Source organism: Corvus cornix, chromosome 2, assembly GCF_000738735.6.
Source record: "Corvus cornix cornix isolate S_Up_H32 chromosome 2, ASM73873v5, whole genome shotgun sequence".
In the NCBI taxonomy this organism is placed as follows: Eukaryota; Metazoa; Chordata; class Aves; order Passeriformes; family Corvidae; genus Corvus; species Corvus cornix.
This window is the reverse complement of record NC_046333.1, coordinates 130,755,336-130,779,093: the sequence shown is the minus strand read 5'-3', so window position 1 is coordinate 130,779,093 and position 23,758 is coordinate 130,755,336. Positions and strand designations below refer to the sequence as shown.

General features: G+C 44.0%; 2 protein-coding genes across 8 annotated transcripts in view; one reads left to right on the top strand and one right to left on the bottom strand.

The window, feature by feature from the left end:
- The first annotated feature begins 302 nt into the window (after window positions 1-302).
- CCNE2 (cyclin E2) lies at window positions 303-14,360 on the top strand. Of its 5 annotated transcripts, none has more exons than XM_039548793.1 (12): window positions 303-408; window positions 2,179-2,217; window positions 2,313-2,421; window positions 2,596-2,655; window positions 4,603-4,754; window positions 6,575-6,710; window positions 8,776-8,922; window positions 10,145-10,240; window positions 10,910-11,044; window positions 11,709-11,820; window positions 12,485-12,639; window positions 13,042-14,360. In XM_039548793.1, the coding sequence occupies exons 2-12, from the start codon at window positions 2,204-2,206 to the stop codon at window positions 13,141-13,143; spliced, it is 1,218 nt and encodes a 405-aa protein (XP_039404727.1). In that variant the 5' UTR covers window positions 303-408; window positions 2,179-2,203; the 3' UTR covers window positions 13,144-14,360. The 5 variants fall into 5 exon arrangements, with proteins under 5 accessions (XP_039404727.1, XP_039404729.1, XP_039404726.1 ...); XM_039548795.1 differs by lacking the exon at window positions 303-408 and adding an exon at window positions 625-733 and having other exon boundaries at window positions 2,599-2,655; XM_039548792.1 differs by lacking the exon at window positions 303-408 and adding an exon at window positions 625-733.
- Window positions 14,231-23,758, bottom strand: part of INTS8 (integrator complex subunit 8) — a 23,150-nt gene continuing 13,622 nt past the window's right edge. The window contains exons 17-27 of one of the 3 annotated variants that reach the window (XM_039548788.1): window positions 22,550-22,734; window positions 21,109-21,142; window positions 20,396-20,452; window positions 20,251-20,312; window positions 19,064-19,182; window positions 16,473-16,576; window positions 15,746-15,796; window positions 15,048-15,121; window positions 14,909-14,973; window positions 14,773-14,816; window positions 14,231-14,513 (exon numbers count right to left, since the gene is read on the bottom strand). In XM_039548788.1, coding sequence (XP_039404722.1) covers window positions 14,397-14,513; window positions 14,773-14,816; window positions 14,909-14,973; window positions 15,048-15,121; window positions 15,746-15,796; window positions 16,473-16,576; window positions 19,064-19,182; window positions 20,251-20,312; window positions 20,396-20,452; window positions 21,109-21,142; window positions 22,550-22,734 — 912 coding nt within the window. In that variant the 3' untranslated portion in view covers window positions 14,231-14,396. Of the gene's footprint in view, window positions 14,817-14,908; window positions 14,974-15,047; window positions 15,122-15,745; window positions 15,797-16,472; window positions 16,577-19,063; window positions 19,183-20,250; window positions 20,313-20,395; window positions 20,453-21,108; window positions 21,143-22,549; window positions 22,735-23,758 lie in introns of all 3 variants that reach the window. The other 2 variants (XM_039548789.1, XM_039548790.1) reach the window with 2 other exon arrangements.

Below are 23,758 nucleotides of genomic sequence, written 5' to 3'. Positions count from 1 at the left end.
TGCTGTGGGCTGTGTGACAGCCGGCGGCCGCCCCCGAGCATGCCGCGGGGTGTCGGCGCGGTGTCCTCCTGGCGCTCTCACCGCAGCGAGGTGGCGGCGGGGCCCACGGGCCGGTGCCGCGGGGACACTCGGGGGGCCGAGCGCTGACAGCCGCGCTGGCGGGCGGGGCGGGGCGCGCGGGGCCGTGTTTACATCCCGTGCCGCGCACGCTGCTGCGGCTCCGCGCGCTCCCATTGGCGGCCCCGCCGGCGGCCCCGCCCCGGGCGGGCTGGCTGAGCCCCGCCGGGCGCGCGGGGCCGCCGGCGGAGCCGCCGCTGTCTCGGCGGGGCCCGGGGCCCGATGGAGCGGAGCGGAGCGGGGTGACGGTGCCCGGGGTGCCCCCCGCCAGCGGGGCCGGGCGGCGGAGAGGTACCGGGGCAGCGGGCGGCGGCAGCGATGGCAGCGCTCCTCCCGGCGCTGCCTGCCGCTCTCCCGGACTCCTCTGCCGGCGAAGCCGGGGCAGCCGGGCCGGGACGCGGGGTGTCCCGCGGGGCGCGGGGGTCGGCGCGGCCCCGTGGCACAGGGGCGGCGCTGGGGCGAGCGGGGCGCGGGTGGCGGACGGGCGGGGGAGCCGCCTGCCGCCCTCGCACATGCGCAGCGCGGGCCCGGCCGCGCTATATAGCGGGTTGGCGCCGGCGCCAGCTGAGCAGCGCGGCCCGGGCGGCAGTGGCAGAGGTGCGCGGGGGTCCCGCCGGTGAGGACGGGGGCTGGCTGGGGGATGGTGATGATAATAATAGTAATAATTATGATGTTAATGGTGACGGCAGTGATGATGGTAGCGGTGGTGATGGTAGCGGTGGCGGTGTTGAGGATGGCGGTGATAATGGTAGTAGTGGTGGTAGCGGTACCGGCAGACACGGTGCCGGTGGTGGGGGATGTGAGGGGCGCACTGGCGGCGGTGACTTGGAGCGGTGAGGCAGGAGCGGTGACCAGGAGCCGTGACCGGGAGCGGCGAGGCAGGCTGCCCGCCCGCCCGGGCAGCGTTTTGGAGGGAGAGTGGCTGAGGACAGCCTGGGGGGAGATGTCCCCGCGGGCAGCCCCATCCGCAGGGAGCGGAGAGTGGCGATGGCCCGGACGGGCACCCCCGCCGGGAGCAGCTCGGCGGGTCGGGGTGCCGGCGGGATCCCGCCATCGGCTGCCCCCCGCCCCACCGTGGAGAGCCCCGCGGGGGCGGGCTGCCCGGTTTTGGAGGGAGCCCGGCGCGCTGGGGGCGGGGATGCCGGCCGAGCAGCTTGGCGGGCTGACCCCGACCGCCCGCCTGCGCCTCACCCCGGCGGGTCCCGGCTCCCCTGCCCTGGGAGCGGGGTGCCTGTGGGGACACCCTCTCACAGCTCCGGTTCCTGCGCTGGGGGGTCCCGCTGAGGGGTGTCCCGGCGGGGGGTGGGTGTCTCCCCGCGTGTGAGGCGCCGTCCCGGCAGCCCCTTCCTTCCCCCTCAGGTTTTGGAGGGAGCCGCGCTCTCAGCCAGGCGGGAGCGCGGAGGGGGGGGGGGCGGGCGGGGCGGCGATCCTGCCCCTCCCGCGCCCCCCTCAGCACCCTCGGGAGCGGGTGGGTGTCTGATCGGCCCTTCGGGAGGGAAGGGCGGGCGGCGGCGGTTCCCCCAGCCCAGCCTGACCCCGGCACAGGCCGCCGCCGCCTCCCCGCTCACTGGAAATTGGCGCGGAACCGGCGCGGCGGGAGCGCGGGCGGCGGCGCCTGGCCCGGCCCATCGCGGCCCGGCCATCCCGGCAGGTGTGGGGGGCATCGCCCCGGAGGGACCGGCAGCAGCAAAACGTGTCTGTGTGGGTGCGTGGAATGGAGGGTGTGGGGGGGCTAGAGGGGTCACAGCCCCAGGGACTCCCCACATCCTCTTGTGAGGGAAATGTCCCTTTATAACTTCCCTGCCCCCACCCCCAGGCAGCCTGAGCTAAACTGCTGGCATACCTGGGCACCCTGCAGCAGGACATGGAGCTGTGTGTACTTATATACCACAGTCATGCTCTGCTTGGGCATTCCTCAGGCCAGTGGAATACTTGTGCCCTTCTATTTGAGCTGTGTAGAACATGCTGCTCTTTGTGATGAGTTCGTGACACAAAGCAGGGAACCTGGTTCTAGTTTTGTGAGGATGCACTAACTGAGCTTATCCTATTACTTTGATCCAGGTAGAGATCTTATAGCCCAAAGAAGATGTCAAGGCGCAGGTAAGCTGTTAGCATTGTACTAAGATTATCTGTACCCATCTAACAACTGCTGCTCTCCTAATGTCTAATGACTTTTTACTCTTTGCTATTTGCAGTAGCCGTTTGCAAGCCAAACAGCAGCAGCCACTGTCCTGTCAAGAAGAGGCTCCACAAGAACTGCAAGCACTAGATTATCTCCAGACCAGAAAAAGAAGAACAACAGAGGTGAGCAAGTTGAGCAACTTGGAAAATCGAATGATTCTGAAAGTTCTCCAGTGCATTTGGATGGGACAATCTTTAGTCTGCCAAGTTATAAAGTGGGGCAGGGGTAGCAAGAGTTTGCCTTTAGGTGGGTGTGCTGGTCACTGTCAGTGTATTGATGTGTGTCTCTCTTCTCAGCAGGAGATTAAGAAAAGAGAAGATGGGAAAATTGCTAAAAAACATCAATATGAAATTAAGGTAATTCTATCCTGAATACCATTTCAAACTAGGTAAGGGAGTCCATCTGGTTTATGTTGGTGGGTGTGAAGTCATGCATTCCACACCAGAAAGTATTGAATAGGGGAAGTTTGTATTTTCAGATATTAAAAACTATGGGAGCTTAGCACCTTTTTATATGTTTTTGCTTTTTTACGCATGAGTTTGTTGCAGATCAAAGATCCTTCAATGTAAAACCCACTGCAGTGTAAGGTTAGGTGAAAAAAAGAGAATAACCCTAGATATTTCAGAACAGTTCCATATACAGAGCAGGTAAGGCCTAGAGGCAAGTCTAAACAAGATCACTGCACTTGTTTTAACTTTAGGTGTGGTTTCACAGCCATTTAGTTAAGATTCATAACCACGCCAGGCCATCTTTACTTTCATTTAACAATTCCTTTGATTATTTAAATCAATTTAGGAATCTGTTGTCACTAAGACAGGAAGCTCTTAAAACTGACAGGCCTTATGGTTTTCTATTTTAAAGCAGATTAGTGAAATATTATAACTTTCTCTTGCAAACAATATTGTTTGCAGTTATTCTGTTTGTAAAGTAATGAGTCTAACAGCTATGGTGAAGCAAAACTCTTCTGATTGTGAAGTTGTCTTTGTAAATCTTGAGTACGAAAAAATGCTGCATAAGTACATCAGCTGTACCTGGGGTGAAACTTTGTCTTACAACTTAGCTTTGCTGAAAGGGGGAAATCTGCTTCCCTGTCTCATCTTCCTTGATAGCTGGCCATGCACTCCATCCCCTGCCTTGCTCCATTCTTTGAATGAAGCAGTATGCAGGTTCATCTTGCTAATTTAGCACCACAAAATAAGTTGTTGTTCTGCTGGGCTAGTGAGTTAAATCAACCTGGCAGAGGGTCTGACAAGCATTGGGGTGGCACTTGGGCAGTGAGGATCACAGGAGAGAAAGAGGAGTAGGACCTCCCTTTTCTCTTGGCTGCATGCATTAAGGTCAATTCTGCTGGAATATGTAACTTCACTCTTCGGATATTTCAGTCTGGCTATAAATAGATTTAGATATACTAGGGGAATCCTGTGTAGCTTACCTTGCAAGTCAGCTATATAGGAAAAGCTTCTGTGTTCAGGCTGCCCCTCTGTTGCCATTCTTTGTGAATGGGATTCCCCCTTAACTTCACAGAGAATATTTAAAGTTCTGTGTCACCATTTTGAAGGCTGTCAGCCATTACAGCATTGCTTGTGCTCCTGGGATTTGATACCTCCTCACTCATATTAGTTACATACAACCAAATAAGCATAACTGAAACGAGTTATAGTTAACTACAGTAATCTAGGATTCCTTCTCTGAGACTTTCTGTGTGAATACCTTTGCACTCTTCTCCTTTTGAGTCATTGCATCCTATATTTGGCATTGGCAAGCTGAGAGAGTTCACAGCTGCTGCTTGCTCAGTGGGTATCTAGCTCTGGAGCTGAGATGGGTGGCTCCTCTCTGGAGCACTAAACTGGAAGATAACAAGTTGCTGAATTTCCTGAGAGACAGTAGAACCTCCACCCCCTCCTTTCTTTTCCCTCCAAATGGATAAGTAGATAGGACTAGCAACCTAATGTTTTGTGTTATAGTAGCAATTAATATCTTTGCCTTTTGTACTGTAACTGAGCTTTTCAAGCAATGGATAGGTTACTTGTGGGTTCATAAACTAAAGACAGTCATCTTCCTCAAAGCTGAGTTCCCAAATGCATCCAATCTATTTATACATGTTCTGTCTTGACTATGGAAGGTTTTGTTGGCATTTAATTTTCATCTTTCTTGGTTTTGGTACTTGAATCAATGCTGAGATCCAGAAAGACATACATATATTGTACATTACATATATTGGTGCTGTTACTGTAATCTACTTGTTGCCTTTCTTGCTCTCATAGTAAATTCAGCATTTAAAAGATACCTTGTTTATTTTGCAGAGTTGTTGGCCACCCACAATAACAGGAGGTGTCTCACCTTGCATAATTATTGAAACACCTCACAAAGAATCAGTAACCACTGACTTCTCGAGATTCAAAAAATACAGGTTCAGGAACCTCTTCATAAATCCATCACCTTTGCCAGAACTCAAGTAAGTTTAACAGATGCAGTAATTGTTAATGTCTTATGAAATATGCTGAACTATTCTAATAAAATCTGTTGTGTTGTGCTTACATAATACACATCTCTACTTGTCTCCTCATCCCACAGAAGATTTAATGTACAAGAAAAAGATAGAAATTCTTGTGTTTGGTTGTTTGGGTATTTTTTTTCCCTGATCTTATAAACACACCAGACTTTTCACCTTTCAGAGCTGTCCTTTTGTAACTTAACACTGGGCACTAAGTGGTTAAGAGGCACATAATGGTTAAACTAAACTTCTTTCTAAAGAAAGAAACTAAACTGCTATTGGAACTGAGTGACCAAAAAGTATTACACAAAATTTTCTTAAAGAACTTAAAAATGTTCAAGTAAACTTGTGGCAATATCACTGTGCAGGTAGCTTGCTAATGCAATGCAATGTGCTTGGTGCAGTCACAGTTCTAGAAAATTGCCCTTTTGCAGAGAGATAGCTTAGCTGACTAAATTATAGTTTTCAATTTCAGAATTTCTTAGACATTCAGGTGTGTTAGATAAGTACCCAGCTGCTCATTGTATCAGCCTGGGGTTTAATGAAAGAGGTGGTAAATTTACTGCAATGTGCTAAGGAAAATTTCTGCCAAGGTGAATGACAAGAGAAGCAGAACATGAAGCATTACTTTAAGAGAACCCTTTCTAGATATACCTTGGTTTTTTTTTTTTCTTTGTTCTGCCCCAAACTTGATCAGAACTGGACATGCTGCAGGGTGATTCTTTGCCTCAAAGACATTTTCAGATACAGCGTTCCATGCAAGGTGTTTAATCCTGTTGTTGACAGGCATCTGGTAAAGCTGAGCTCCATCCTTTCTGATTAGCCAAATAAGAGGATAATTTCCTTCTCCTGCCTTCTCCATTGTTCCCTAACTGCTGTAGGAAGATCATAACTGATTTCTTAATGCCTTTCTGCTTGAATGGGGAGAGTTGTGCATTAAACAAGCAAATATCTCCCCAGCTTTTAACTTAGGATGGCAACAGAATGAAATTGACCTGGGTTAGAATTTGTAGGCAATACCAGTGATCAGCTCTGTCTCTCTGCTTCTGCTTGGGGAAAGATAAATACATAACTCCAAAAATTTCAGTAGGGAATCATAATTTCATTGGTTAACACGCTGTTCCTCTTAGTTACCTGCAGGATGAGAAGTGCATCTAAGAAAAAGCCCATATGGATTAATAATAACAATTACAAATAAAACCATATTGATGATACAGGCATCATCTTCCCAAACAGACTGGAGTACTAGTAAATTATAAGTTAGCAATAAACAAGAATTAAATTTTTCTCTAAAGAGCTTGCTTCTGAGCCTTGAAGTAAGCTAGGAAATAAAAGGATGGATAAGTGACTTTTAAACACTATCTCAATGTTTTTCTCAAGCTAAACTGGACAACTTCAGGTATGCTTTGTGTTTCCTGGGGAGGAGTATGTTGTCCTTTTTTACAGGGAAGGTTTGGTTTTATCTTGCTCTCTGAACAGCCACTGAACTAGGCAAAATAGGAAACTCTGGTTGCATGTGCAACTTTGGGAGGCACATGTTCAGTTTTACTACTCGTTCTGTAGAATGGGACTTTGCTGATGATGTTGGCAAGCTGCTGTTGTGGTGATGTAAAACGTTCTGAGTATTCCTGCAGTTTTCCAATTACCATAAGGATCTCACAGTATGCAGAATTTTTCTTTCTGTTTCTGAATGTCTGTAAACATAAATAGTGTTTTTATTCTTTTTTTTTTTGTGAATTGTGTATATACTTAATAATGCTTTGTGTAACTTTATTCCATAGCTGGGGAAATTCCAAAGATGTCTGGCTCAACATCCTGACAAAGGAGAACAGATATGCTCACTGCAAACACTTCACATCGCTACATTCTAGTTTGCAACCTCACATGAGATCGATACTGCTAGACTGGCTCTTAGAGGTGTGTACTTTTAGTTAGTTTGCTGTGTGTTGTGCCTGTGAAGTAGGCAGGTAAAAGCACAGCTTTTACATAAGGATCTAATAGCAACATGCACACTTAGAAGAAATGGCAAAACTGTTTTGCAACAGAACGAGTGACTGCTTTTGATCCTCTTGGTGAGCTACATCCAGGCCTTCCCAGGCAGGAGGAGCTGAACTTTCCCCCCAGGACAGTGAGCAATAGAATTTAACTTTTGCTCTTGAAACACTACTTCCTGCAAGGGAGAGAAATCTAGTTTTGAGACATTTGTATTGAAATTGCTATAGACAGACCAGTTATGGATCTCTAACTTACAGGATAGACTGTATCTAAGCCATGAGACAGCTGTATTGAGGGTTTACGACCCTGACTATGTCAAGAGCTCTTAAGTGTCAGCCCATGATGCTATTTTCTGATTTCATAATGAATTTTCAATTTTATCATATGAAGAGAGCAGAATATATCAATGGCTGACAGGGAAATGTTCTTGATAGAGACAGGTTCTTATGTGAAAAGTTTACAAATAAATCATACTAGCAAGGAATTTCAAGGACAATGAAAGCTGGGGGTTTTTTAATACACTCTGAATAAAAAAACTATTCCAGTTGTGTGCTTCACTAGTTCCTCTAATGCGGAATCTACATATCACCATTAAATTGGTTTGTTGGTTCTTTTTAACCTTGAATTAGGAAATAATCCAATTTCCAAACAAAAGTATCAACAGGGGCCTTGCTGTTGTCCGGCTCAGTGGTTCTATATGCCACAGTGGATTTAAGTCACAGCAATTTTGAGACCTCTCCAGTAGCTCCTAACACTCTTCTGTAACATTATAACTGAGATACTGCTTAACATGATCAAGTGTTATTATGTTTGGGAATTACACTTCCATAGAAACTGTGCCATTTATTTATGGGTAGGCCTGGTCTGTACAGTTTTAGTTCTGAATCTTCTTTGGAGCAGTCGTTAATAGTATCAGAGTAACACATCAATTATCAGGCAAATGTGTCGGGTCTGAAAGAGTGGGGCTGTGCTATTTCTGCCAATCAGTTTTGTTTTTGGTGGTCAGGAAGGGCCTTAATTTGCAAATGAGCTTCCAACCTTATCTTGGAAAATAGCTTGTAGTAGTGAGATTTTATTGTGACTTTGTATCCAACTAAAAAAATGAAGCATCCGGGATCTATTTCTTGGATACTCTTTTTGGTTCCTGTTCTTTACTGCATGTAGATTGTAGGTAATTTATACATATCTGACTGCTTTCTAGTTGTGAAAGGGGTATGGAGTTGCAGACGAGCTGGAGATGTGGTAGCCCCTCCCAATTCAATTAGAAATTAGGTGAAAATGTCAGGCTCTGCCTAAGATCTCCTGGTCTTGGCACTCCTTTCTTTTTTTGTTGAACTGGCATTTGAAACACTTTGATAAAATGCGAGTATTAAAAGTTCTCCCTGCCAGGGAAACCAGCAATGGGATGGAGCAGATGGCGGCTCCCGCAGTTTTGTTCCTGCTTAGTGAGGCTGTTGGTGTGCCTGAGGGGCTGCAGGCAGTGCTCCTGGCCTGCCAGCAGAGCCCACTCCAGCAGAAGCTTCCAGGCTTGCTTGCTGTAGAGCCAAAGACTTTGATTCTTTTTGTGATTCTGCCCTGGGACAGACCTACTGGGAATTTGGTGAGGGTTTGACTTCAGCTTGAGGCTTGAGCCCAGAGTATTCTTAATCAAGGTAATTAGTGTGTGTATGTGTAGGTGTTGCTGTTTTGTCGGGGTTTTTTTCCTCAACAGGCTTTTTTCTTTCAGTGGAAAAATGGTTGCTATTTAAATTGGAAAAAGTATTTTTTGCAAGTTTGGTAGTACATCACAGGCAATTCATGTTTAGATGGGAGCATGGGAAATACCTTTTCCAATCCCATGCTAACCACTGCATCGTACCATACCTAGGTATGTGAAGCTTTGTGTGTGCAGAAGATGAAACTGCATTTTGCCGTTATAGCTTGAATACTCCAATGTGCGTACACAGTTTTATAACAGAAAATTGAGTTGTTTTTTCCCCTGTTGTAGGTGTGCGAGGTGTATGCACTCCACCGGGAAACCTTCTACCTAGCTCAAGACTTCTTTGATAGATTCATGCTGACACAAAAGAACATTAACAAGAGCATGCTTCAGCTCATAGGAATTACCTCATTATTTATTGCCTCCAAACTTGAGGTAAGCAGCTCTCTTACAGGGAGGAGGGTGTTGAATTTTGAGTAACTAAAAAGACAGTGATAACGATTATTTCTTGTCTGAATTTTTGGACTTGATGGTGTATGTACAACACTGAAGGTCAGAAGGGGAAATTTTTTTTCTCTTCCTTCAATTGTGCATTTGTCTGTCTCTTGAAGTGTACTTTTTGTCCTCCCTTTCTCCAGCAGCAAGGAAGGAGACCACATAAACTTAAAAGGGATGCAAATGTGCTAGAAGTAGTTTTGTTTTGTCTTGTCTTTTTCCAAATATACAGCAGTTGGCAAACAATCTCAGGAATGGGTGTGGGACTTGAACAAAACCAAGCCTAATTCTCAAACTGCCTGTACATCAGGATGATATCCTTATGATATCCTCCATTTAGTGGAGTGTGAGTCTTAAGTGCAGGGATGGTGGGAGATACCTTACATTGTGTGCTACATCCACAGGCCAAGAGCATCATTTTGTATATTGCCTAGTAGGCTAGACTGACAGGAAGATTTGGGATTAAGCTGTTACCTTGGAACCCCCAGCTCTCACTGTTGTTCCCGAAGCAAGGTTGTGCACTATGAGCAGTCACCTGTCCTAAGGAAGTGTGGGGCCATAGTGGTCACAGAGCCAGCTGGTAGGGAAGCAGTTTTGCTGGCAAGCTCTCCTTTACTTACATATCTAACTGTGCTTGGCCCCAGCTGGCATGGCTGGCTTAGCAAATTTCCTTAACCATCTCTGCACCATGGATTTTGACAGTTACAGTGGCTGGTTGTGGGATTCTTTTTCTCATTTTTTTTTTAGCTTTTCTCTTTTTTTTTTTTTAAATCAATGTGATTACATCAGCACTGACATGGCAGGTAACCTGTACCAGACAGCCATCTACAAAAATTGGGATAATGCATGTTTTTACAGCATTGGAACGGCTGAGTAGAAAGAGCTATAAATGAAAGGGCGTTCTGATTTCTTGGTCAGCATTTATTTGCCCAGAAGCTAAAAGAGTTGCAATAAGTCCATTGCATCATACAGTAGATACTAACACCCAAGTAGGTTATATCTTATCTCCTTATCCTGTAAGTTTCAAGTCACTTCATATAATGAAAAAACACTGTTGTAGCATAAGAAATGTTAACATGGACAGAAGAGTATTTCCCAGTATCTTCTCAACCTTTCTCAGAACTATAAGACACACTAATCTTCATTTTCCCTCCCTTTAAAGGAAATCTACGCTCCTAAAATACAGGAATTCGCTTATGTCACTGATGGTGCTTGCAGTGAAGATGATATTGTAAGAATGGAACTTATTATGTTAAAGGTAATAATTTGCTGTGTTTTGAAGTGCTGGGTGAAAGACTCCAGCTGAGCCTTGTGTTTCAATGTCACTTTTTTGCTTAGAAAAAGAACCTGTCCCTGTTTCTGCACAATAGTGAAGCCTTTGTTGTGTGTGCAGTGGATGTCTGACGTCCCTGACTGGTAGAAAAGGGCAGGTTTCTCATGCTTGTGTGAATGTAAATGCTCTTAACAGTGCAGCCAGGCATGGGCAGGTTGGAAGGCTGTCACTGTAATGTACTGCACTTGCCAATGTCCCTTGCTGTCCAGGAACAGGGGCTTCAGTGCTCCTCACGTTGGAAGGGCTCCACCAGCACAGGACTCTATACTTCTTTAATAGATATGAGCTGCAGATTCATGTAGTTAGCCCAAAAGCTTGAGGAAATAATATTAATTTCCCACCTTCTGAATGGAGAAGACACATAAAATCCAACTGCACAGGTAAAGGGATACAGATTTGTGCTGATCTCTAGCACAGCCTTTCAAAAAGCAGTGAGAATGCAACCTAAAAAGAATATTTGTGTTTGAAATTGTAAATCTTTAGTGTCTTTTAAGGATACATGCAATAATCTCAGGAGAGGATTAGGAAGAACTCAGAGCACAAAACTGTCCTTGAGTGGTTTAAGACACTTAACTGTTTGTTAAATATTTGCAGGCTTTAAAATGGGAACTCTGTCCAGTGACAATTGTCTCTTGGCTGAACCTCTATCTTCAAGTGGATGCTCTGAAGGACGTTTCGAAAGTGCTGCTACCTCAGTATTCTCAGGAAAAATTCATTCAAATAGCCCAGGTCGGTAGTAAACTGTTGGAACATGGTTCTTGGGACAATGACAATCACAACTGAACATCACATACTGAAAGCCCCTTTGTTCTAAGTGTTCCCTTGTTTCCCCTCGCCTGGTACTTTGTTAAGGAATGAGCAAGTTTGACTCCACCAAAGAAGTTCAGTTTTGAGGACAAGTACCCCTGTGTTCCTTGTCTCCCTGCTTTCACGTTCTTTAAGACTTTTCTGTGTGATGGAAAAATAAAAAATCCATCTTCTTTCTTTAATCACTGTGCACTCCAGCATTCTATAAACAGCAGTGCCAGCTCTGAGGGGAAGGTGGATAATTTCAGACCCCAGGCTGTTTTTACCTGTGTTGCCCCTAACAGTGTTTCTGTGTAATTGCCAAGAAGGCAGCCTTGGGAGTGTTTTGACTATTTTGGAAGTGCTGTGGTTCAGTTTGTTATGGACATGTGTTGTGCCCAGCCTCAGAGAGGCTAACTGAAGCTGGGTAGCTCAGTGGTGTAAATACTGCACTAGGTAGGATTTAAATTTAAGAAACTCCTTCCTGGAGCTCAGCCCTGTTCTGAGGCAGAGGCTGTAGGAGGACTGCTGTGTGCATAGCCCTCTCTGAGACAGGAACATGCTAAAGGATCAGGTTGTTAAAATCTGTCACTCTTCATGTGCTTAGCTTTTAGACCTGTGTATTCTGGATGTGAATTCTTTGGACTTCCAGTACAGAACACTAGCTGCTGCAGCGCTCTGCCACTGTACCTCAATCGAAATAGTTAAGAAAGCTTCAGGTAAGATACCTCGGTAAAGCTTGGCCTTGTTAGGCAGGGAATTCCAGAAGCTGTCACAGGCCCAAATCTCTTGAAAGGGTACTGGTTTACCAGGCTGCCAAAGACCAAAGCCTACATGGACACTAGTATTTGTTCTGTGGGTTTCTTTTCCTTCTAATTTCACTTCCTACCACTATTTCAGATGTTACAAAGACTCAAAACTTCCTCAAAAGAAGGAAACACCTTCAGCAGTGCAGCCTTTGCTAAGGAATTAAAACATTCTTGCTTTTGGGCTAATATTTGCTCTATGACTTCCACATGTCTGGAGGATCATTAGCTATATATTTGGCCACTTTTTCTCCTGAAATGCAGTTCTCAAGCAGTCATGCATGGCTGTAAGCAGCACCCAGTGTATGTTTTTATAGCATGACCCACAATCTTGTGTTCAAGCCACAAGTCACTTCAGCCTCCCCTGGAAAGCAATAGCAACCCTTGTGACCTCCATTCACCCTCCTCAACCAGCACCCTTTTAAGTTACAAGCATAAGGAAATGTTGGCTGTTTCTGGGGGGATGTTTCTGAATTTCATCTGCAGTATTATTTGAGTTTTTTAACTCATGGCCATATTGGAACACTGTGCAACTCGCTCATGCTTTCTAAATATGTTCCTGTGTTCTACCCTTTAGGCTTAGATTGGGACAGCATTTCAGAGTGTGTACAATGGATGGTTCCTTTTGCAAATGTGGCAAAAAAAGTTCCTGTGAAGCTGAAGAACTTTAGGAAGGTTGCAGCGGAAGATCGACACAATATCCAGACCCACACCAATTATCTGGACATGCTGGTAGGTGGTTTGTGGATGTGCAGTTCAGGCAGCTGAGAGTACATTACACATCCCTTGTCCTGAGGCAGCTGTGAGCAGCCAAAGCACCTCCCTGCTCACACCTGGCCTGGCTCACCTCAGCCAGTGAGTGCCCCACCACCAGTGATGCTTTAAACATGTGATTTACCCTAACACTCCCAGGCCTTAAGCAAACACTTGCCTTAGCCGTATTGGAGAGGTGTTTGTAAGAGAATAATCTTCACTTTGTTATGTAATGTCAGTTCGGTTTTCTCAGTATCCTAACTCTCTGGAGTGCTCGAATTGTATGAGATGTGTGAGGAAGCACTGCTGCCTCCTGCTGACACAAAAAAGTGTAGACCTTGTCACAGGTATTAACTGTTGTCTTCTTCCCCCAATACACAGGAAGAAGTGAACAGTGGAGTAGTGTCTACTGCCCCAGGGCAGTTATCACCTGTGTCAACAGGAGGAATAATAACCCCTCCCAAAAGCACAGAGAAGAAATGAAATACAGCCAACTGTCATGAACAGATTCAGAAACAGGACTTGGTGCTTCAGAACAGGACCACACTAAAGGTGACTCATGTTCTTCACTGCTATTCAAGACTTGGGCAGTAAAAGATGCAACAGATGGAAACTGAGACCAGCATCCTCCTACAGACTTGACAAAAAGAGCTCAGCTGAGCATTGCACCCTGCTATCACAAGAGCCTGGACCACTTTGGTCCATTCTGACATGACTTAATAGTGAGAACTGAATTCTTAATTTACGGATTTCAAGAACATTTTTAATAGGGCTGACACAGCAGACTTGCTTTACTTTGGGTTAGATGAGCAGGAGAATATTGACAGCTTGTACGTATTACCTCTTCTTGACTCTTTTTGTTTCCTTGGTAAGGTCAGAGCTCACTCGTGTCAGTTAGTCCCACCAGCTCAGGTGCAGTATTACGGAGGTCTGTGGGTAAGCAGTTCACGTCTCTGAAACCACTCTGCGCATGCAGTACAGTGCAGCCAGCCTTGTATCAAATCCCAGCTCCACAGGAGGCTGAGAAATTTAAAGCCCTTTAGGCCTGCCATAAACTTCAGTTTTAGTGCATCACTGACCTCAGGTAAGAGTACCAGCAAAGAACCTGCTGCTGCAGTAACTCGAACTGGAAAAAGTACAGTCCCCAGCTACCCACTTGCAACAAGAACTGGAGAAGGTAATGGAATAAAGGGAGCTGCAGGTACTCTACAACCACTCATGTCATAGGAACAGTATTTTAAACTGTGGAGCTGTGTATTATCAGTGTTTATTATAAACAGCATTAACTACTGTGTTTTCCTTGGAATATTCACTACCTCCGAGTCACTTCTGTGATGAAGGGCAGTACTGGGAAAGAAGGGTATCAGTCCTCCCTCTTTCACGATGCTCCTATCTGTGCCCCACAGCCAGGGACAAGTGTTACATGACACTGAGCAGCCCACGAAGCTGCACCAGAGCATCAAGTGCCACCCACATCTGTATTACACTCACACCAACTTGGCAAACTTGAATTCATGTCTTCTTCAAACAAGCCATTGTGGAACTAGCTGCAGTTGCTTCCAGCCTTCTGTACAGTTTGTAAAAATAAGGGGTTTATTATAAGATTTCATCTATTTCTAAGAAGAAAGATACTAGACTGTAAATGTTGTACAAAAATTTAAGTGGATTTTAAAAAATAAAGTCTTGAAAGATTTTTTTCACTTTCACACATTTTGTAATAGTCTTCCAGCACTAGCCTAAAAGTAAAGTTTTGCCATTGCTTGAAGAAACTTCTTTTTCCTTCTCTGTGCAGCAAGCTGTAGGACTTCCTCGGGATTGCTGGCATTCAGCTCTGTCTGGCCAATGGCTTTTATCTTGAAACAAAAGAGAGACAACCAGCATGAGGTCTTCGAGTAAAGCTGTTTCATTTCAAGGCATTTTCAGCACTAGTTCCATGGTGGTTTATTTCTGTAACATGCCCAACCACCACAACTTTACATGAGCACCCAGATTCTAAAAGAATTGCATGATGAAATTAGACTGGAATTGCAGCAACTTTTCAGAGGTGGTGGCAGCGAGGGAAAGACTCTCTAAAGAAATCCCACCACCCCCAAGCAGCCTGGGTTAACTTACTGCTATCTGCCGCTTGTCTGTCTCGCCTCGTTTGTGGTGGAGATCTGAGGACGAGTCAAGAAAAGTCACTAGGTAGGTAATGGACTTTTCCCAGCTGTCAACATCCAGGATGTGTGGTATTCCAGCAAAAGGATACATGTCAAGTACTCCAAGATGGTGACATCCCAGATGTATTCATAGTAAGAATCCATGGCATCGTGACTGAAAGACACAGCAGGTTAACTGACAGTCACATACAGTGTTTAGGCATCTATAAACGTTGTTGTAACATTTACCTGTTCTGTTCCTGCAGTGCCTTAAAAGCAGTTTTATAGTCTACTTCTCTGAGGAACTGGCACAAAATAGCTACCTGTAAGGAAAGACCTGCAGTGATTCTGACAGCCTGAATTCCCCACAAACCAACCTTCCCCACAATGCCTTGCTCATTCCACTCCTTTTCTAGAGCTACTGTAGACCTTGCTCCCAGGGCAAGCAAGTTCTGAGCACCTGAACACAGATCATTCTGACATATCAACAGCAGCAACAGCTAAAAGCAAAAGGGATTTACTCAGATCAGAAGGGACTGACTTGGCTTCCAGATGCACTTATGAGCTTTTAAAGAAGAGCCCAATAAAAGCTTTGTTACTTCTTGGAGAATGACTGATCCCACAGAACAGCAATAGCACCTGCAGTTATCACAAAAAACAAGGCCAGGTTCCTAACACCACCCCACAGATACTGTCTCTAAAAAAAAATAAAATCTATATTATCAGAGGAAAGTAGGACAAAACACCCCTAGATTACTACTTCTTACATTCCCAAGTATATGTTTATTTACTCATTAATTTTAGTCCTGTGACTGTCTTAGAAGCAAAGGCAACAAAAGCTACTCTACTGCAGATTGCATTTCCAAGGAAAGTTGTTTTTTAGTGTTATTCCCTATATAAATATTTATAAACAAATGTTTTAGTTAATGCCGTGTTTCACCTCTTACCTGGGTGTGACAATTGAGTAAAGAGCAACACTTGATCATTCTTTTTATCACCTACAGAAAGATTAGAAGCAAAACACGTTCTGAAATGCTCGTTTTGGAACACAAACTGCAATTTTTCTTTTCTTTTTTCATTCAAGGGACCAGCTAAATAGCTATCTACATTCTTCTACCCCCTAAAAACTCCCAGGCTTTAGCACATCCACTGATGAACTGAGCCTTCATCACTTTGGAGCTTTCCAGCACAGTAGGAGCCAGGTATTTCCAGCAGCTGGAGCGCAGCTGAGCACTCCAGCGCTGCTGGTGAGGCAGGGCTGCTGTGCTGTCCTGAGCCGGTCTGGCCCCCAGCCCTGCCCAGCATGGGGTGGCTCTGCAGGGGCGAGCCAGGGGATGGTCACACCACACACTGATTGTGCTCTGGGCTTTTCTGTTTGCTCTCTACTCCACTGGTGTCCCATAGTGCTTTCCCATCACACAGCTCTGCAGGCTCTGTGAACTAACACAAAAGCCTGTGATTCAGCAAAGAAGAAGTTTCAGATTTTCTATGGCTTTCAAGTAACAAGCCAAAAAAGAAAAAAGGGCCAACGAGGATGTGCATTCCTAAATGCATCAAGATAAAACACCTCACATGCACAGGAATGTGTGTGTGCTGGACAGTTTTGTCTCTACATAGAATCAGGATGTTGAGTGAATCCAAGGAGAGATTTTTGTACATGCCCCTTTAGCTCACCTGGTCTGTGTACACATCTGGTGGCACCATCTTATTGAAGAAGTCCGAGCAGACGGCTCCTGCCTGTAGGTAATAGTGAAGGGCTGCTGAATACTGATTAGTTGCTGCCATGGGAAAAAAGCAAAATAAAGTCTCAAAAGTAGATACAGCAGTTATTTAATACTCAGATCAATTGTTTATAAAATTATTCAGATGCGTATCTCATAGCTGAACTCTACTGCAAAAGTGACTTGTGTGACCTGTTTAAAAATTTTGCATGGACACATAGGAGGTGGTTACACAGTGGTGGATGGAAAAACTACACCATCAGGAAAACTACCACCACAGGCAAAGTTCTGCCTTTCGGGAATTACTTCTTATTTTTTCAGGTAGTTGATCTTTAATCTATCAACCTTAGAGTGGAAAAGAAGTTTGTCTTCAGTGAGCTTAGCACACATGGGGCAGTGAAGGAGTTTAGTTGCTGTGAGTGAGAGGAACAGCACTCTCATGGTTCAGCACTACTTCTACTCCCAGTAAGACCTTCCTGAGCTGCGGGGAAAGCAGCAGCCTCCAGGGGCTCTGCGGCAGGAGAAGCCTGCTTGCCCACATGGCTGCTGAAACACAGACCACTGCCACTGCTCCAAGCACTGTTCATTAAGTACCAGCTTTGAGGTGCCCTATGTCAATGTCCTCCTTCTGGGATGCTGCTGCACTTTGTACAGGCAATAAACACTGAAAAACAGGTTTATAACCCTGAGTCACTCTCCCACGTGTAGTGTGACAGCAATGAACACGGGATAAAGACCCCTCCTCTCACCCTGTAGGAACCCAGAGTGCCGAGAATATTTCTCTGCCTGTTTTTAAGGGTTCTTACCCCCCTGAACAACACTGTTTTAACCTCCAACCTTGGAAAAAATTACCAACAGTCAGACAAGAACTAGAAAATACAGTGGTGTGAATTAGGTGATAGACTACTATGTAAGATTGTCACAGGGTGAAAAATTTAGAGGTTTTGGGCTTCTCTGTAATAAACAGATAAGAGTAAAAAATATCAAAATGGAGGATTGTTGTTGTTCTCTAAACCTTCTTCTCCTTCTTCTTCTACTCCATGTTCTGCAGTAAAAGTGGTTTGGAATGATTGGATAGAGAATTCCGCAGTTCCTGCCTGTGTTACTGAATAATTGGTAGGAAAGTGGAAATAATGTACGTTTTTAGTAACTACTGGTTAAATTATCTTTAAAAGGCTGTGTAAATCCTGATAATTAGAGATTTCTCTCCTGTTTTCTGTGCTCTTATGCTGTACCTGGGTCATGCTAGTGGCTCTGTTCTTCTGGTAAGACTTAATAAACAACTATCTGGCAGCATTGAAACTCAAGGAAAAGTCTCATTTTATCTTTGAAACTCCTTGCAAGGACTTTTAGAAAATTCTCTCCCATCAGGGGAGATCTGATTTATGGCACGGTTCAGTGTCATCAGCCCAAGTGTTATAAAGCGTCTTCTAGACAAATACGTCTCTTTTAGAAGCAACAGACTCACATTTCTGCACTACATCTTACTGCACACCACAGATACCCTTTCAGTCCAAAAATAAATTTGGAAATATGGACTCTGCCTCTGTGATAGCCCAAAGCACCAGCAAGTAGATGCCAGAGACACAGAACATACCATTTTATGGCCAGAAAAGAACAATCTGGCCCAAAAGCTAAATTTCACTGAAGTGGTCTCAACAGACAATTTAAGTGAAAGAAATGTCCAGCTAGCTTTGAGTGTGGCTGTGGCCATACCCTTCTCCAGCACACACACCTGGCAGCACCCTACCTGTCTGGCTGTATTTCAGTTTACTTTTCTGCACCTACCGCTCTGCACTCTATTTACTCAAACTATAAAGCAAGCCCCAGGAACTGACTCTAGATTGGGCAATAATTTAGCAAAGCATAGGATCACATAGGCTGGACAAGATTTCCCCAGACAACCACTGCCTTGGTGCGATCTGGGTGTGTGTCATGGTGCCCAGAATCTGAAACCCTGTGTTGTCCCAGTTCTGCTGGTTGCTCCCAGCTGAGGAGCAAAGACAAGTACTGTGGGAAGTGGCAGGTGAGAACAGAATGACAGGAAAAGAGCTTCCCATCATAACCAATACCAAATCAGGAGTTCATGCTTCCTCATTTAGAAACCCTAGATACTTCCCTATATAAAATACAGATCCTCTCCATTCTGCTCATCTTGTGCTCCAGTGAAGCTGATCTCCACATTTAAAAGCAACCACTATTCACAACTTTCCATTCACTTAAAAAATACTCAAGTGTCATGGGTTCACACAATTACACCACTCAAGGACCAAGTGCACTAGAAGAGTGAAGTTATGGGTAACTCCTGAAGTTTCCCTTACCCTAAAAGCAAGTCTGTATGGCGTCTATCCGAAGCTCAGTCTATCTGTGGGCTTAAACAACCTCCCAGACAAATCTACACCACTGCATCTGAAGACTTTAACCTCATATATCACTTAAACTTCTTTTCATAAAAGGAACTACAAGGAGGGTTATGTCAAACAAATCTCAGAGCAGCAAGGTACCTCTACACACATGTTAAAAACAGACATTGGTTTCACTTACCAAAATAAATATCTGCCTGAATAATTAACCAGAAGTGGTTGTTTGCATTGATAGTCAAGGCATAGCTGACCAGCTCTTTTACTGTAATAGCTACAGCTTCAAAGTCCACTGATTGAAGACTAAAGGAAAAAAGAAAGAAAAATAATTCCTAAGTTATTGGTTTGGTTTTTCAACCACTAATTTGATTTTCCATCTAGTTTAAGTCCAAAGCACCTTGCATTATATGTGAAGCATAAGTAACTCCAGAAAAGATTTCGTGTTGACTAAGACAACTGTTGTTACAGTACAGTAAATCTGACAGAACAAAAACATCCTTCACAGGCTTGAACAAAGAGCCAGAACTTTACAAGTGGCTGACACCACAAAAAGGTTCTGTGCAGGAATGTACATTCTCAGCTTCAAGAAATTTGAGGACAACATCTGAAACCACTATAAATTTATCCCAGCATCTGCATGAATGGCCAGACAGCAATCTCTGGAAAATTGTGGAACTAGCTTGGGAAGGAAGGCTGGGAATGGTGTGGCACAATTTGGGCAGCCTTTCCCAAAGTTTCTGTGGAATTTTAATTTTCAAAAACATGGATTTTTCTCACCCTACTACTAAATTCTGGTAATAATGAAAACAACTTTCTTCTGGTTGACCTTATAATATACATTGAAGCCTACACCAGTAATGAGACTGGTTTAATCAGACCAACCACAGACAGATTAACCCCACTACACATTACACGCTTTCACGAGAGCCATCTCTTCCAATGCATTCATGGAATCTAAACCTGATTTTGAGATCCCACCCCACAGAGCCTCTAAATTTCAGTGGAGAAATACAGTTCAACCCAGCCAGAATAAATCAGGACATACCATTTGCCACTTCCGATTTTGGCTATTATTCAAACACACCCCAAAAAGTATTAGTGATTTCATAATAATGTATTACATAGTTCACATAGTTACATACAGCTCAATAGAGAACACAGCTAAAAAAACCCCAGTTTTTTCTTCTCCTCTATGTCTTCATCAGGACCATCAAATTAGGAGCAAAACTCTCCATGCCATCAGACCAACCTTCCCAGAGACAGAATGGGGGCAGTGATGCCTTTACATGGAGAAATCACACTCACACAGTAACTGGGACCAAACCTATCACACGTGTATTTTGAAAATAGTGTTTTTCATCATCATCTTACTTGGGGATGGATGAGGGCCAGATAGAAATGTGCTCTGCTGCAATATCATTCACAATATCTTCCTAAGAGAAGAAAGATGGTATGAGAAATCACAACAAGAAACACTTCAAGAAAACCAAGAAATACTTTGATGATGTATACTAACCCGAACATTATGAAGTTTGACAAACAGGGACAATATTGTGGTTAGAACCAATGGTTCCTGTAAGGGGGGGAAAAAAAAAAGTATTCCCATGAACTAACAAAACTCCACTTTCTTCCCTAAGCTTTAAAACCATGTAAAAAGTTCTGCCATCATTATAATTTCCTACTGAAACAGGACAATATTTTGTTAAGAGACCTGCAACACAAGGATATTGCAAGAATGTTTCTGTAGAAAGTTTTTAATTACTTCAGATTTTCCCAAATAGCTCCTTGGATATAAACTTTACTTTGGTTTTACACATCTTTATGTTGTTTCTGTGATTACTCCTAACCTTAAACTTAAGCTAGGTATATTACAACTTTCTATGCATTTACAAACCCAGAAGCTATAAACAATTTCCCTCCTTCTTACTTCTGCTGCTTAGTATGATGCATGTAGCAGCTTCTTTCTCCCTCCAAAAGGAATGCTTTGCTTCGTGACAGCTGCAATAAAATACACTCCCACTGTCAACAGATCTCCATCAGAATTCAGTGTAATTTTTTTACAAGCTATTCCACACTGCTGTATGCCAGGTATAGCAAATTCAGATGTTTTTCCACCATAAACACCCATATAACTGTTAGATTTTCTGGAGTTTAACATAAAAAGTCCAGAAAAAATGCTACACCAAAAGGAAGCTTTGCAAACACATTTTCAACACCACTGTGACTTACCCGAAGTTTTTTGATGAAGGACAACAGTTCACTCCTAAATTAGGGACACAAATACCTAAGTAAGTAATCATCCACAATGAATATATGCACTCTTAAAACGAAGAGTCAGTAGAGCAAATTCTTCACCTGCCAAAATACCCCTTTTACAAACGTTCACAAATGCAGGGCATGTAAATGAAAATGCTCAAGCAGCCCATTCACTTGTAATACAGTTACAAGCAAATTTTACACTAAAAACAGGTTACTAAGAGGTACGTTCTTTCATCAAACTATAAAAGGCATGAAAATCACAGAAGTCAACCACTGACTCTAAAAGGGAAACCAGTTGAACTGTACTGCAACTCCCCAAGCTAGGTTTGCAACAATGACCTAGAGACTTACTGAAGAGGGGTTTCAGTGATCATTTATAACGTACTTCCATTTCCTTGTCATGAACATCAGAAACTGTCACCCTAAGACAATCCAGACGAGGACAGCCTTTGGAAAAGGTTTCACTGCTTCTTTTCGGTAGTAACAACAGGGTCACTGCCCTTTACTGTTTGAACCAGAGGGGTCAGGAAAGGTTCAGTAACCTGGAGCACACCTGTACTCCTTTTCCTTGCCAGAGTACACAACTGGAAGCTACAGCACGTCCGTACCCTCTTACGCCTGCCCACAGCAGCGTAAGCAAATGCAGCTGGCCTTTAGCACACGTTAACCTGATCAGCTCAAGGAAGGCAAAGACACAGGCAAGAGTGTGACAGAGGCACCTTTCCCAAGGGTTTAACGTGGAGAGCTGCTCAATACAGCCACACATGCCAAACTGTACCATATTAGACAACTTATATTTAGGCTAAGACTTCAAAACAGGCCAAGAACACTGGACAAGTCAGAGAGTCCTGAATCAGTCAATAGAGGCTGAAGCTGCCAGTAGTTAGGTGACTGACAGAGAAAATACTTGACCAGAGTAACTTCAGTTCCTTTCTGTTTGCAGAGCTTAGCTGAACTAGAATTTCAAAACTGAGTAACATTTAACTTTAGACTCAGAAACAAAGCTAAGTATAGGTACCCATGCTGTGAGTTACGTGCTTGATACAACTAGAAGTATATAACTGATACAGAATAATTCTATTTGATGCAAAGCAGACACCTCCAGCCCACCAGCTAAACTGCCCTCTAGACGCCACTGATTTTACTGGAAGATCTGCACTGGTTATAATGGGAGCCCAGGCATATATGCTTCAGTTTCTGCATGGTGAGCTGCCTCCCACACCTTTTCTGCCTCTGAAAAGGAAAGTCAACACATCCCTGCTAATACCCAACTCCCACAGTGGACAGGATTTTTACTCAGATCTTTAGCTGCTGCCACTACTCTGATAGTGGAATCCAGACAATTTTTGAAGAAACCTGGGATCAAAAAACCCATTCAAACCATTTTCAAAAATAATTTTAGAAAACATACCTGTACATAATACCCAGTGTAGACTCCCTGTGTTTTATCAAACTCACTCTTCCATCATTCCCACGTTTGTGCTGGTTGGATACACTGCAGATTTGTACAACAACCTCCCAGAGATCTTTAGCTGTGCGTCTGCTTTCTTTGGGACCTGGAAGTTCCTTGCATGTAGCAGCCAGCAACTGGCCCAGCTACGCAATGGAAAAAATACAGTAACTAAGGCGTCTCTGCATATCACCTACAGCAAAGGAACTACTGGCATTTAAAATGGCTAAGCAAGTGATTTTGAATTACAAACTACAAAACAACGTAACTAAATTTTGCAGCAGAGAACACTGATGAAGAAGCTGGAAAACAGGAATTAAACAGAGCATTTTTCCATTTATTAGCTTCCTTGGTGTGTGTTTCATTATTACAAGCTCCAGAAAACAAACTTACATATTGCATAAAACCTAGACTCCATAAAAGACAGTTTTACAAAGATTGGCTCTTTAGAACTCACTTAACTTCCACACAGTAATTAATCTTAACTGAAACTGGCACAATGTTACACAAAAAAGCTGAACCTCAAAAGGGAAATTAGGAAGTATCATAGGTAAGCAGAGCAGGGTAAAAATGAACCTGTCCTATAATACCACCTGCCTTCTGCTCCAAGGCCTAACTGTGAAGTAGAAACATTGCTGTGAAACAATTCTGAAAACAAAATTTCAAAGAAGAAAATACTTGAATGTCTCCAAAAATTCAACACTGGTGTTAGGTTAGAGAATGGAACCATTACAGTGCCTTTGGAACACAAGTATCTTAGGAACAGAAAAATAGCCAGACATGAAATCAGAGATCTGCACACTTCTCATACCTCCTACATAAATCTAGGCTGAGTTCCAGCTGAGAGAAGAGTTCTTTAGGGAAGTGCTACAGGGTTTCAATCGTGGCTCATAACCACACACACCTGATGGAACCACCTTAGCTGGCAGCCAACAAGGGCCAAGATGCAGCTTGTTTCATGTATTCCTGCAGCACAGCTTCCATGTCTTTTGTGAACTGCTAAACATGCTTGTTGCTTAGCCCTACTATGTTCTACCCCATACTTAATTCATTACAGCCACAAAGCCCCACACTCTTGAGCAGAAGGTACTTGCTTTGAAAAGTACGAAAGACTGCAACAGAAAAAAGTCAATTACAGTCTGAGAAAGCTTTGAGACTGAGCACTCCTTA